The sequence below is a fragment of the Parasteatoda tepidariorum genome, chromosome 1, assembly GCF_043381705.1.
Source record: "Parasteatoda tepidariorum isolate YZ-2023 chromosome 1, CAS_Ptep_4.0, whole genome shotgun sequence".
Classification (NCBI taxonomy): domain Eukaryota; kingdom Metazoa; phylum Arthropoda; class Arachnida; order Araneae; family Theridiidae; genus Parasteatoda; species Parasteatoda tepidariorum.
In genome coordinates this window covers 44,815,890-44,831,817 of record NC_092204.1, presented here as the reverse complement: position 1 = coordinate 44,831,817, position 15,928 = coordinate 44,815,890, and the positions used below count along the sequence as shown (strand labels likewise).

The following is a 15,928-nucleotide window of genomic DNA, read 5'->3' as shown; positions in this document are numbered from 1 at the left end:
TTATTATTTCTTACCCTTTCCTGTGACTTTGCGTTATTATATTATGAAAAACGAGTTTTTTGTTGTTCATCTCATCAGAATGGAGATTAACTGTATTTAGCATCACTTAACATGAGGATATTTCTCGCGGCCAACTCATGATGTTCAACACTTACCACTATCAAGTACTTTTATCAGCTACATATCCTTTTCAAAGGGACGTAAGACACTTATTTCCACAGTATCGGTATTAAAATTGCTTAATTTTGGTGCAGTTTTAATAATTACAAAATACATCAATATAAGACATTATACCTACATTAGTATATTTGGCACTTACTGCGTAACCCTTCAACATTTGAGGTTTGTGTGAAATACATTTATTAGTGGCACCAAACTTAATCTGAAGTTTTAAAAATTATTGACACCTTAATAAGGACTTAGGAGCATGATCATTACTCTATCGACCTCTAATTTACTGTTAAAAATAATTATAAGTAGTGGTTGAAAAAGTTCTTCTAATTGTAATTCATTGAAATATTAATACATTATCTTTGCGACCACAGGAAAAAATATGTTCTAAAACTACGGCAAACCAGCTGTCGAATTCTTATTAAAACTGCTCCAGTTACCATAATACCAATAGTACATATTACCGAAATTAATTGTCACCTGCGTATGGCAAATTTTCTATTATTTTTTTTATTTCAATTAATACGTATTACTTATAATAATTAAGCTTTGGTATGAATAATATGGTGAATAATATTTCCAAAAGAAATCTTTTTTTCATTAGCATTGCTTTTTAGTTGATAGACTGTTTTTTTATTTAAATTTAAAAACATTAATTCAGTATCATTGTCGTCCATATTAGTGTGGCAAGATTGCGGGATATGAGGGTAAGCAGATGTGACTAGGGTGGAAATAATTTTGACATTGTCGAAATTAAATTTATGCTCAAGATCACAACAATGTGTAGCAATTGATGATTTTTGGTAATCCATTTTACCCTGATTTGCCTCTCTCGGTTACTGGGGTTTCCCTTGTTTTATTTTTAATTTTTTTTTCTCCTTCAGCTACTGCGGTCTTTTTAGTTTCCTATCACACCTTTATTTCTCCGTTTCTCGTTGGCAACTTCACGCTTTATATTTCGAATCTCTCTCCAGTTTCTTCACATACACGTCTGGCAAGTCTTGAAAATGGTGCCTGTTTTGAAGCCCTTGAAACATATCGACTGTTTTTTGTCTTCCAATTTTTAAGGCAGATGAAGTTTTTAATCAAGTAAATGTAATCCTATTTATAAAAGCTTGGAATAAAAACTAAGGGATCTTTATATGTTTTACTAGAATCATTACTAGTTAGTTTCTTCTTATTTGCTTTTAGGAAATAGCTTTTGTTCCACTCACTTATACTTATTATTTCTCAAGGAACATGAAATTAATCCTTCTAAAACAAAACAAAAAAGTAGATATATGAAAAAGGTTAACGATCATTGTCTCTTACCTGTCTGGCCACGGGAGGTTAAGAAACTGATTCCACCATCTTGAGACAACAAATGTGACGTAGAAACCCAGGACAAAGGACATGGGCAGGAGACCTGAAGTTTGATCACAGTACAACGCTACTTTTTCAAACTGCCTGCAAAGAACTATTAGATGATTCTAAGAGTGAAACGACTATTCTTTTTTTATTTTTATGTAATTTGAATTTTGAAAGAAGACATATATTTATTTCAAAGGACTAGAAGAATCTAAAATAGGTTATTTGTTACAGAACACTGTTATAATATTCAACCATTTGCATGAAAAATAGGTAGAAGTCAAATCAGGAAAAATAAGTTTTTAGATAAAATGTTCTTTACATTCTGGGTAACTGAATTATAGTTATATTATCTCAAAAATTGCTTAAATTGAAAATAATATCACTAGTAATGATGTACACTGCTTGGAGTAAAAATCAATTCATCCTAAATAACTTTTGATCTAATGATCGGATCTTGACGTTCTAGGACTCAATCTCAAAGGTTCGAGTGGATGACCCCAAATAAGCTAATTAATTAGTGCAGACGCTTTAAAGTATGAAATATGACCCTAAAACGCACTTTCTCTGAAAAAAATTTCTTTTTTGGCGTATTCGGTTTTCTGACCCAAAAAATTTAGTGGGTAGCCGCAATCTGGGAAATATGGTTCTGATAGTTTGATCAGAAAAGCGGTTCAAAGTTTGGACCATTTAATGTTAATTTTACTTTGCGCGCATTTCACCACATCTTGAGAACTTTTTAAGTGAATTGAAAAATGTTTGCGCATAATTATAAAATTAGTTTATCCAAAGATAAGTCTATGCAAAATATATTTTTTAGTAATTATTTATTATTATTTTATTTAGTAATAATCGAAAAAAATTTGAAGTGTAAGGTAAGTGATTTTTTACATAATTTTAAAGAGGGTAATTTCAAATGCCAAAATACGAAATTTGAGTGAAATTTGTTGAATAAATCCCGAGAAATCATATTTTGGAAAAGTAGTATTTTTATCCCAATAGTTTCGTCAAGAGAGCGGTCAAATTACCCAGATTGTGGCTACCTCTATTAGTTTGAAAGTCGAATTCGTCGAAAAAAAGGTATGGTTATTCAGATAAAGTATGTTTATGCGTGTCTATTGTCAGTAAGTAATTAGCATATTTGAGTTTACCTCCTCGAACCATTAAGACGAATTTCTGGAACGTGAAGATCGGATCATTAAGTCAAAAATTATTTTTCGATTTTTTTTTTTTTTTTTTTTTTTTTTTTTTTTGCGCACTACACTGTATCCGGACGCGTTAATGGGGCATTAAAATCTTATAAAACAAGAGTATTTTCCAAGGCACAATTGTTCCTCCGAAACACTTCAACAAAAAAAAAATTTCTGAAACTTTTCCTATTATTTCTGTGAAGTAGATTATAATTATTTTTAATTCCAATTTTTTAAGCATTTAATTGAAGATGATTTAAGCAAAAAATGTGCCTTCTGAAAAATACTATTCCTCATTTTTGTAACTTCTTTGTGATGTAAATAATCTATATTATATAAAACGCTAATACGTACATATGTATCGATAAAACCGATGATATTTCTTTTCTCGCGCTGGCAACAGTTTTCATTTTTAATTGATTGGAATCGGTGCGCAAGAGCACGTAGTGAGCATCATATGGCTAATCTATATTATATAAAACGCTAATACGTTTTAATTCATAGGCTTCGGCGCGCAAGAGCACGTAGTGGGCATCATATGTCTAATCGGGGGAATTCTCACCGAATTATCAAAAGAATTCTCACAAAATTATCTTCATCGAAGCCGATGCTTTACATCTGGCATTCAGTACTATTTCATATTGTTTTACAACACATGGTCTTAGCCCTCTGGAGGGAAAGACTTTAAAACAACAACTGAAATTTAGAATAGTGTGATTAAGAAAAATATGTAAACTGTTTGCAATTTCAAATTAATATTGAAATGCAAAGGTTTAGANCATTGGCGAGCGAGCGCAGCGAGCCATGGTTCACGGCGTGAACCACATAGGATTGCGTAGCAATTCTTGGGGGTTGGCGAGCGTTAACGAGCAGGGGGCGGAGCCTCCTAGTATAATTTAAAAAATAAAGAATGTGTGATAATAAAAAAGTAGAGTTGATACGAAAATGGGTAAAAAAATTTTAACTTTATTGACTTCTATCAAAAGTATCAAATTACTAACTCATATTTACTTGATCATGATTTAGTAAAATTAGTTATATAACTCTGCTCTTCAAACATTTTTAAAAAAATCTAAAATCATAAATCAGTCAATATCTACAAAACATGTACAAGAATACAAATTAAATCAAACGTATAGTAATATTAAAAGTTATATGAATAACGACGTCATACTTCATTCCTTGCAAAATTACCTTTTTTATTAACTATTTTATGTGATTCTACTTTTTAAAGAAGTTACTCTGAAATACATACTTTCAAATACTTGTATTCATTTTAAAAGAAGCTGATTTCTACTCAATATATTATTTTCAATAAATTTTCGCGAAAACAGCTTTACGATTGGCAAACAATTCTCTTTAGAATTTTCAACATCGAAAAGACCTTACAAAACATTGATTTACGCTGCATTTATGAGGTCTTACTCTTTATTATTGCGAAGTCAAGTGAAGGGGTTAAGGAATGTAAAACTTGACAGCTATTAAATCTCAAATTCGTCGATACGTGCAAGACAATCCAGATTGTTCTACGAAAAAGGTTAAGTGAACGGTAAAATAATTTTACCTTGCAAAAATCAGTTCACGAATCACCGATATTTATTCGGTTGTATGATGGTTTAAAAGTGCACATCTTAGTTTCTGGCAGCGCGTACTAAGTCATGTCATAGGTAGAAACTTTTTTTTTATCGGAATCTTACGTTCTTTCGAAACTTTCTAAAGGGTTTTAAAGTTTACTGAAAAATTATCTCTTGGAGTTTCTAAAAAATATTTTTTAGAAAATATGGCCTTCAATATGGCGAGCAATGAATATGGTACGGATAAAACTCGAAAGCCGTTAATATGCAAGTTTCTAAACTAATTTGCAAATTAACTAGGGTGATCTGTTAACGGGTGATTTTCCGCAATTTTTCTAGGAAATGTGTATTTTAACTGTAACCGTATTGTTAAAGTTCAAAAATTTGTTTGTTTCTCTCTTTCTACCAACTTATATTTTGATTGCTTGATTGCTTTGTCCGGATTCTTTAGATGTCAAAAAATAATTAAAGGAGACACGGAAAAAAAATTGTCAAAATTACTTCACTACATTGTAATGGCATTGCAGGTAAAGCAAAATTAATAATTCTGGTTAATAAATCCAAAATATACGGTATTTTATTAAAATTTATCATTAGGTAATTTTTCCGTTTATATGGTTTATCAAAAATTCTGGTTTTCAAAATTATAGTTCTTATTGTCACAAATTTTAGTAAAAATTACAAAATTGCAAAGTAAATTTAACAAAATAAATAGTTTTCATGTCATGCTGCAAGGTATCATAATAAAATTATCAAGTTTTTACCACATTTGGCGAATTTTATCGCACATTATAAAATAATATTTTATTGTTAATTTTACCAAAATTTGCACTTTCGTTGAAATTACAGAGTTTTTTGGTGCTCCCATCTGGTCAGAAACACAGTAAATTTTATCATCGTTTAGAAATTTTGACAACACCTTCTTCTCAGTGCATTATTTTAATTATCTTAATAGCAAGAATAATTAAACCGTTTGATTTCCTGTATTATATTTTGTGAAGCTATTGATGATTGATTCTATAAACTGTGTTGATCAATTGAGTGACTGATTTTTTATACAGCTAAAAATAAATAATATTTTGTTAATTCAAGCAAAACTTTGTTGTTGTCTAAGCAATGATCTTATTTTCATCTTTACCGAGAGCATTGTTGGTAACGTGAAAGATTATTTTAGTAGTTCGCAGACTACTTAGGAAACTTGAGAAATAAAACAATTTTTGGCACTTTAACGAATCAGCCTAGTTATTCAGATCATTGATAAGATAATCTGTAGAATAGCTGATTTTTACAAATATACTCTTTCTTTTCCTGAATAATAACACGAAATGATAAGGATGCCATAATTTTTTTACAAAACTTTGATATTCAAAGAAATATCTTTCGTATTACGGAACAAACATAATAAAAAGCAAATCAATGCTTGATTGGGTTTTAAAATGGTTCAAGGGTTTCCGAAAGTTTTCTTAAAATTCTTACTATTAATATACAGTAAAAACATTATATGTGCACATTTCAACAAATATCTAAACAACCATAAATTTATATGTATGTTTTAAAAACACTACAGAAACGTTACGAGCGTGTTGATAACGTTAGCTTTTCCGCAATATGCACTAAGGTAATAGTACTTTTAATTGTTTATGAAGTATTTTGCAGTATGTAACGGGTTCTTATTGTTAAAAAAATCATTTAAAAAAACACGAAGTAGGCTCAGTTATATTTTAAAATTATCTATCACATTTAAATAAAAAAATTTATTTATTTTATGATTCTAATACCTTCATGAGAAACTAAATTTTAAGTTCAATTTAACATATTAGTGTTTTGTATAAATAAAAATATATATCTTTATAGGATTTGAATATTTTGATGATTTTTTTCTTAAATAAATATTTATACGTAGTGATTACCTTTTTTGTGATTCTGTCATGAGAATTCTGTAAAAAAAGCTTACAATTGTATAAGCTGATCCATACATGAGCAGTTCTTTAAACACAAGCTTGTAAATACTGCCTTTCCATATGAAAAGCAGTTTTGCAAAGCCCATGAAACTTGTATTGGACACATTTTTCTGATAGGTAATGGTCATTCTGGGAAATCTTGAGTCAATCTAAAATTCCTAGATGAAAATAAATAGATAGTTAAGGAAAAAATATTAGTCACGAATTGTATAACAAAAGAATTATTTTTTGCGATGGCTTCCGAAACCTGTCTACTGAAAAAGTATTGTTATTGATATAATAAGATGATTCATAAAATAAATAACTGTGGTTAACGTTTTCAGATTCTTTTAAATTATTATTTATTACAAATTTTATAACTAACTATTATTGGATCTTGAAAGGGATACGTTAATAATAAAGCTAAAAATATTTAAAAACTACGCTTTACTGGTAGACAAAAGAAGAGAGAAAATTTTTTAATTTTTTAGATTCAAAACAAAACACGTTGAGCAAACACTTAAGGAAAAATTTCGGTGGTGATAAAGGGTTGTTACAAAAGTGATGCGCCCAACATTTTTCGCTTTCGGACTCAGAAAAATTAATTTTTCTTCTTTTTGATTTATTTTATTTTTTTCATCTTAATTTATCCTCTTCTCGTTAAATTGTTTATGTCAGATACAGGATCAAATTTGGCTTGCTTATAAATTGTGGATAACTTTTGCTTGCATGAGTTAGAAAGAAACTGTAATTTGCATTTGGCATTAAATACAGAGCTTCAGTCAAAAGTTAAAAAGTGGTCTAAATTTCGAGTGACGATAAATTCTGTTTGACTTTAAAATGGCGATATAAATTTTGTTTATTAAAAAGTTATTGTATTCAAGAGTAGGACTTTGTTTAAAATAAAGCATTCTGAACACTAAAAAAAAAGAAGGCTTAAACTTTGATTGATGTCAATAAATTCTGCTTGCAGCTGGCAGGAAATGATTGAAGCTTACATTGTCAACAAGAACAAAGATACGATGGAAATTTAAGTTCTCTAACTCGTCAGAAAGCTGTCAAAATCTTTATTGCCAGATTCCACATTTATAGATCCTAGTTAATGAAAACTTTCTAAAAAGGAAAATTTTTCAGTAGTAAGTGCATGTAACTCATTGTGTTTAAAACCATTGAGTCACATTTTATTAGATGCCGTTATACAAAAAAGCTCCTATTAAAAAAGTGATTTTTTTTAAAAACTAAATTACTATTTTCTACTGTTAAGTACTACTTGATTTTAAAAAAAAGATTTGCTTGATGGGAAAGCCGTCCTTTTTCAATTCAGAAGAGTAATTATCATGATTTCCGAGTCGTGTATGTCACACTAGGTTAAAAATGGATTTTAATGCTTAAATAAAATATGTCACTGTTTAATAAATACATAAAATATGTCACCGATATTTTTAAAGTAAAATTTATTTAAAATTTGTTCTATTCTTAAAGTTTTCTGTGACAACATGAATAAAATGTTCATTCATTTGTCAAAAAGAAGATACAATATTGAAAAAAACATTTCGGTAAAAAAAAAATTAAATTTCATTCTTATTTTAAGTCGTGAAAAAGAAACCTTTTTGTACATTATTCACGACACATTCTATCGTACACTATATTAAGTCACAGAGGTAACTGAACTTAATAGTCTCGCCTTAGCACAAAAAATATATCTAATATTCAATAGATCCGTTTTATAAAATCATGATAACGTTTTGAAAAGACAAATAGCTCTTGTGCAATATGAATATTTCTCCAACATATAGAATTGTCTGGAATTGTGAATAGTTTTGATACAGGGGTTTTTTATTTGCAGTTTTAACCACGAAAATGCATCTTTTAGCATGAAGAAATTCTTATTAAATAATCTCTTTCAACAAGTGTCCTCACGCAAAACAGTTTCCGAATAGATTATTACTTTGTGATTTGTCTTCACTTCGCTTTGGTTATGATCGTTCAGCAGACGATATCTATTGTTCTATATCTCTGAGTCTTCCCGCCTTTCGCATTGATGAATAAATGAATAGTTATCTATATTTATTGGGCATTGTAAAACTAGGACACGATGTCAGGTAAAAATTTTAGTAGAGGATGTTTATCGATAGATCAATTAAGCAATCTGAAGGGACTGGTCGAATCTTTTTTTCTTATTGTCAAAATATACATGGAAAGTGTTCTTTCACTTGTTTCATATGAATCATATGCTATAAAATTGTTTTTAAAAACTTCCACAACTTCCGAGGTAAGCAAGAAGCGACAATTGGATACCTGTAGGTGACGTCATCGTATGTAAATCGTGGCATTTATCAATTCGAAAGCCAATCAGATTCAATAACACACGCGTGATAGTACTTGAAAGTATCCAATGAATTCTAATTTAAATCACATGGTTAGGCCAATAATCACTTCGTCTCGAGTTGCAATTACCAAATTGTTCCAAGATGCAGTTTAGAGAGGCACCAAATTCATAATTACAAATGAATTTCACAGTGAATAAAGTAAAATCTTAATTGCATTGAATTCCAGTACAAAATACATATTAATATTCCCCGTCTCATACATAACATACACTAGTTTAAAAATCTCCAACTTTAATGAATATGTATAAATATTCTTAAAATTTTTATAATGGATTTGGAAAGAGAGTTTAAATTATGAATTTTGAATCTTGATTCTCTCATTGATACTATACAGGGTGTCCCAAAAGGTCGTTTACGAACTTAACATGCTGGTCTGTCATATCATGATGAACAAGATTTACATAGGAACTTGTGTCCGAAAATTAAAANACAAATAGCTCTTGTGCAATATGAATATTTCTCCAACATATAGAATTGTCTGGAATTGTGAATAGTTTTGATACAGGGGTTTTTTATTTGCAGTTTTAACCACGAAAATGCATCTTTTAGCATGAAGAAATTCTTATTAAATAATCTCTTTCAACAAGTGTCCTCACGCAAAACAGTTTCCGAATAGATTATTACTTTGTGATTTGTCTTCACTTCGCTTTGGTTATGATCGTTCAGCAGACGATATCTATTGTTCTATATCTCTGAGTCTTCCCGCCTTTCGCATTGATGAATAAATGAATAGTTATCTATATTTATTGGGTATTGTAAAACTAGGACACGATGTCAGGTAAAAATTTTAGTAGAGGATGTTCATCGATTGATCAATTAAGCAATTTGAAGGGACTGGTCGAATCGTTTTTCTTATTGTCAAAATATACGTGGAAAGTGTTCTTTCACTTGTTTCATATGAATCATATGCAATAAAATTGTTTTTAAAAACTTCTACAACTTCCGACACTTCCAATCCAGTGGCGTAGCTGGAGGGAAGCAAGGATCGACAATTGGATACCTGTAGGTGACGTCATCGTAGATAAATCGAGGAATTTATCAATGCGAAAACCAAACACACACGTGACAGCACTTGAAGGTATCCAATTAAATCTAATTTAAATTACATGGTTAGGCTAATAATCACTTCTTTTTTCGAGTTGCAAGTACTCAATTGTTCCAAGATGCAGTTTAGAGTGGCATCAAATTCATGTTTCATAATTACAAATGAATTTCACAATGAATAAACTAAAATCTTAATTACATTGAATTCCAGTATAAAATGCATATTAATATTCCACACACTAGTTTAAAAATCTCAAACTCTAATGAATATAAATAAATATTCTTAAAATTTTTTCTTAGCATGTTATGGATTTGGAAAGAGAGTTTAAATTATGAATTTTGAATCTTGCCTCTTTCGTTGATACTATGTAAAAATTTACACAATTTTATTGAAAAATAAATTTATTACAGACTTGCTTCTTAAAAGTTTTGCACTATTGTAATATTAAGTGCCACTGAATTGTTCTTTTCAGAAATCCGAGGCAACTAAAATCATTTACACTTTAACTCTTTCATAACCAGAAATTTTTGACAGTCTTGTTTCGCAAATTTAATACACTTTTGTAAATATTATTCAAACATAACTACTCTTGTCTTTGTATTCACATAAATTGGTGCTCTAGTTCTCTTGATTTTATGAAAGCAATGTTTAAAAAAGAGATATCATTATAATCTTGCTCTCAGGTATTTGTAACTATCACCAGTAATTTTATTTTCTAGTTGTTCAGAAGTTTTAGTAAATTTTCTTTACATTGCTTAAAATATTTTTTAGAAACTATTATTCTCTTAGACTTATATTTCACATTTTTTTTAAGTTTTACTTTTGTTTAAATAAAAAAAAATTTCTTAGACCTATTTTAAAGTGATAATTGTTTCCATTTTCATTCTTGTTCTTATCAGCATTAAATAGTTAAAATATTATGTAGTGAATTCCATAAGAAATATAGGCCGGGATAGCTTTGTTGATAGGTCGTGTTCGTGCGAACTGGAGTTCGAATCCAGCTGCCCGAAGAATACCCGTGTATTAAATGGTGACTGGTGCACGTTAAATACGTCGGGGTCACAAAGTCCACCCAGTTCCCACAACAAATCAATACCCCTGGGGATACTGAATTGCAGATTGATCATTCTCTGGTTCAGGTCAAAATTACGATCTGCGGATGAATGAAAGGTGTGTGAATGAGTCCTCCCTGTCAAACGGGTTGTGACGTATGTGTGGCAAAATTGCATTCTAGGCCATAAATGGCGCCCCTGAACAACAAGAAGCGCACTCTCTGTCTTAAAATTCACTTGATTTCAAGCATGCTTACTGATATTGGCAAATGGCATTTGAAACAACAACGTAAGAAATATCCGCTTGCGTTTTTCATTTTGTGTTTTTATGATAAATAGATAAGGGATTTAAAGAACCAGCTATTGTCGCTTAAATGACTCGTTGTCTCACTGAATTTACTGATAACTAAATAAACAAAAATATATGTATTTATTTTTATAAGATTCTATATATTAATTTTTTCTGTGATCTTTATTTATTATGCCTATTAAATAAAATTCTATTTAACTAAGGATGACTCTGCAGACAAACTAACCATTAATTATTTTGAAGACTAAGGATTTCTTTCTGCTGACAAACTAACCAGAGACAAACTACAGAATCGATTTAATTATTTTTGTAGACTTCATTGCATTTATGTTTTTTTCAAATTCTTTTTAACGAGATGATGGCATATTAAATCAAAAACGACTTTTCAAGGGGGTGTATTAACCTTCTCTCTTTACATGCAACGCGAGAAAAATGACTATAAAATTACCGTCTTTCATTATATCATTATATGCAATCAAAAACTTCGTAACATGTGCAATAAAAAAGTCTTTAACAAAATTTTATTAAATTTTTAATCAATTTAAATGAAAATTTTCGAAGATGTAGTGTTAAAGAAAAAAGTCGTTTTTAAAAAACTCCATTTAAAGTTAGCAAAATTGTATTTGATATATTTTTCCACATTGTAATTTCATGCGCACTGAATCGTTGTTGTTTTAGCATAGAATTTCCAGACATTTCTTCGGTTATGATTTCTTCAGATTTCGGTTATGATGCAATTTTTCAAAAAATATACAATATATTGCTTAAAAGAAAAACTTCTCTTATTCTTTTATGACTGAGAAAATTACAATGAATTTTATTAGTCTTAGATTTCAGATAGTTTAGAGATATTTACTTGTTTTATTCTTGGAATTTGATAATGTGTAGTTAAAGCAAAAATATTTAATTTTCGCAAAAGTTTCGAAATTAAACAATAATTCCCTCCATAAATTGTGTATGTTTTTGAAAGAAAATTTTTCGCTTTAAATTACGTATTGTATTGATATCACAATACCCGACAGATGTTGCCGCCTTAAACATTATTTGATTCATAACCATCTTGTACGCAAATCATTACAAAATACTTAAGTAGTTATATTTAATATAATAAGTTTATATTAAATCATAAATGAAACAGTAAAAACATAACACGGATTAAATCCTTTTCTTTTATTTTTCCTTTTTGCTATGAAATATGAAGGGCATAGAGGTAAAATATATTTCATTTTCATAAAAAAAAAATCTGTTTTTTGTCAATATTTCGATCACATATAAAAAAAAATGGCGAAAATGACTGTTTGTCACCTTTGCCGTCTGCGTTGTCACCTCGCCAATGTTGATCAATAAAAAATTATTTTATAACGTCAAAAATATGATCACGAGAGAGTAAATCTTAGAAAGGCATAACTGAAATTTTAACAATAAATTGTCTGGAAAGTATAAAAAATGCAGGCTAGCGTTTAGAGACAAATGGCGCGACGTTCTTTTTCGCGGTAAACAGAAAAATATATCTCTTTTCTCGCATACATCTGTTAAGATTTGGGTGAAAATAAAGAAAAAAGATATGCTATAAAAAAAAATATTTTTATACAATTTCCTAGACAGTAAAAAAAATTCTTGTATTTCAGTTTCAATACTAAATCATTATTACTTAAGCAAATAATACGAAGAAGAACTTAAAATTCTGTTAAAAATTTTAAAAAATTCGTTTTCTAACATGTTAAAAAATTCGTGTACATTAACTTTCAAAGAAATATTGTTAAAACTTACGCGAAATTACAACTAATAGAAGAATGCATTTAAAATGAATTTTGTACTGTTTTAAATCGTGATTGAACATAAGTTCTAGACGAACTTACTCTATGAATTTTTAAATAAATATTTCATTTTGCCGTATCAAAAAAAACTAATTTTTATTATTAATTTAATTTGAGACTGGTATAGGAATTTAAAAAAAACTTACTAAAAAATAAATTCATCCAGAGTAAGATGAAGAGATCCAAAAAAATATTCTTTCTGTCAGAGCGAAATAATTTTATTTCTTTATGATATGGTGTTTTAATATCATAGCCACAACAAATACAAATAACTTAAGCTGATTTTTTACCACGTCAAGACTAAAAATACTTAAATGCATTATAAGTAAGTGGCTTTTGGTATTTCACTTATCTGTTTTATTATCCAAAAAAAAAAAAATCCTCATATCCAAATCTTTGCCCGTTACATGAATTATTTATTCAGGTTAAAGCCTTCCATGCTTTAAAAATGTTTTTTTTTCCTTCCTAAACGAAGCTTTAATAACATAAAGTGATATACCCAAAAGTTTACGAGAAAATTAAAAAAAATCTAAGAACTCGAATGTTTAGTTCTTGCTCAGTCCCTACACTGTAAAAAAAATCAGTATCTTTAACCAGTATTTGGTGCAAAGTTTCACATTATTCCAAAGTTTAGTTAAATGAATCATCATTTTATTTTAGTTCCACCATAAATTTTGAAATATTATCGAGAAATATTTTCACGGGGCAAATGACTGCACCAAAATTTGATAATAGATACCGAACTTTGACAGCGACTGTAAACTGGACGATATTTGCTTACGACGTCATGTTTACTTTACAACTCGGCCACGGTGTATCGGGACAACTAATACATGCTGCTGAAAGTATCAACTTATTTAGGTAGGTAAATGACTGATTTGCATTAATTAAACTTCATTTCTTTTATATTGCCTTAATTGGCGGTTAGATGATAATAATAGTAAAAATGGTTAGAGGTAAGTCATAACATAACCTACTCGCTTTTGTTACTACCTTTGTTAACCTACTTAGTTTTCTTATGGTAAATAGCAACTTTTGCCTGCATTTGAGCACTTTAAAAATACCTAATAATGGTGCTATCTTCCTCTGCTTTCGTAAAAGAAAGAATGAAATAGGTGTTTTGTTTCTTCAAAACACCTACTTTTGGTGCTACCTTCTACTGACATTTGGAACTTGTGAAAATGCCAAAACATGATAAAATTGAGCTCCATTTTATGTAGCCAGCAAATGAATACCAATTTTTGGTGCAAAGTAGCTTGGAATTTTTAACAGTCGACTGAATACCTGTGAAAACTACAAAGCTTTTTCTGAAAGTTATATTTTTTAAAGTAGGATTCTAATAAATATTACTTAAGTCACTCCTGTGGAGAATTTTGATTTTTCTTTTAAGTTAACGCTTTATTTCTGGGGAAAAAAATTGAAGTATCATGAAAAAAACTACTATGTACTTCTGCATCTATTCCATACCCACCCACCCTTTAAATAAAAAGGCTTTAAAAAACAAAAGCTGTCCAACTGTCATTTTGCTTTGAATCGTTTTGGAGAAATTAATATTAACAGTTTACTCCTTAATTTTCCAATTCAATTGCTCTGCAGAGAAAAAGTCTCCAAACATATTTAGTTTTCTCCTTTAGAGTGACCTATCCCCTTAAAGTACACTCAAATAGTATCTGAAAAAGCAAAGAGACGTAGATAATTTTGAACTCCAAAAAAACTTTGTTGAAGAGGTGGTATTAAGGGACACCTTTTAGTGGATATGGCAACATGCATAAGAGATTGTTAGTCATCATGGGCCCATCTATTATTCTCAAGGTGAACCAGCTACAATGCACCATTGATTTTTTTTTCCTTAGACGCTATTCAACCACAAACCGTCATTTATAATTTTTTGTTACCATGTACGCATAATGACACAAATTAGAGACAGTTGTGGCTAGGCGTATTTCCATTCTCGTCTTTTTTAAGAGTGGCTTAAGGCCCAACCTAACAATTTGGTTTTCTAAGGTTGACTAACTTTCTGCAATAAAAAAATAATTCGATATTTAGATTCTGAAGTATGAACAATTACAAACAAATGATGACAATTGAATCGGTAGTTCAAAGGATGGAACAAACCCAAACTTTTTTCATGCAATATGGAAATAGCTTTTGTTATTTTTTTACAATGTTTTTTTCAGCCTTTGTTCTTAATCAAACCAAATTATTATAAATATTAATATTTTTCTTCTTATTATAATACATTGCCGATAATGAATAAACCAACAATGGAATTTGTATACTCATGTTTGGCAGAAATGAGTACATAAATTTTCCGAGTTTATTTAATTTTTCATTTTAAGGATTCAATTACGTTTGAATTATACCATTACACAATATTTCACACACTCAGTTTAAAAATTGTATCTTCAGCTGCACTGAGGTATTTTTTTAATCTTTTCATCAAAATAAACTTGATATCTTATTTATAAAAAACTTTAGCTAATTTTGTAATGTAGCTAATTTTTTATTAATCACTATAACTGTTAAATCATTAATATAATTCAAAACCAAAAAGAACTTAGATTTAATCGATTAGGCAACTAGATTTTTTTCGGGTGCAATATAACAACATAAGTACGTATCTGTCTTTGTATCATAACCACACTTATATTGTGGATTTATTATTTTCTTCTCTTCCGCCTAATATCATCTACCTTAAAGTGAATATGTAGGTTTTATCGAACACCAAGAGGAATTTAAGACTATTCTGGGACCACCAAACTCCCCAGACTTTACCCAATTAGATTCTACTGAACAACTTCCATTGTCCTGATCTTAACAGCTCAAACTATGATGCAACTGGACACAATACTATAGTCGACGTGGCACCTTACTCTTGTGAATACCTTCCCAAAACCTTAGTGACTACCTTTCGGCGCGTCACGCAATGGTCCACGCGAAATGTGATTATTCTAATTTTTGACTTTTGGTCACATCAGTGTGAACTCATTTTAATCCATGTTTAGCCACGTGCTTCTCACTGAATCTGCCTCAATTGAGAGGCATGGATGGAGAAGGAAAATATTATGCTCGCTTTCATATATATATATATA

At 29.7% G+C, this 15,928-nt stretch overlaps 1 protein-coding gene across 3 annotated transcripts in view; it reads right to left on the bottom strand.

The window, feature by feature from the left end:
- The window catches only part of LOC107438534 (bestrophin-2a-like), a 42,406-nt gene that overhangs the window by 19,640 nt on the left and 6,838 nt on the right, over window positions 1–15,928 (bottom strand). For 2 of the 3 annotated variants that reach the window (XM_043040461.2, XM_043040460.2), the window contains exons 2-3: window positions 6,193–6,401; window positions 1,483–1,617 (exon numbers count right to left, since the gene is read on the bottom strand). In XM_043040461.2, coding sequence (XP_042896395.1) covers window positions 1,483–1,617; window positions 6,193–6,371 — 314 coding nt within the window. In that variant the 5' untranslated portion in view covers window positions 6,372–6,401. Of the gene's footprint in view, window positions 1–1,482; window positions 1,618–4,272; window positions 4,357–6,192; window positions 6,402–15,928 lie in introns of those variants that run through there. The other variant, XM_071179517.1, reaches the window with a different exon arrangement.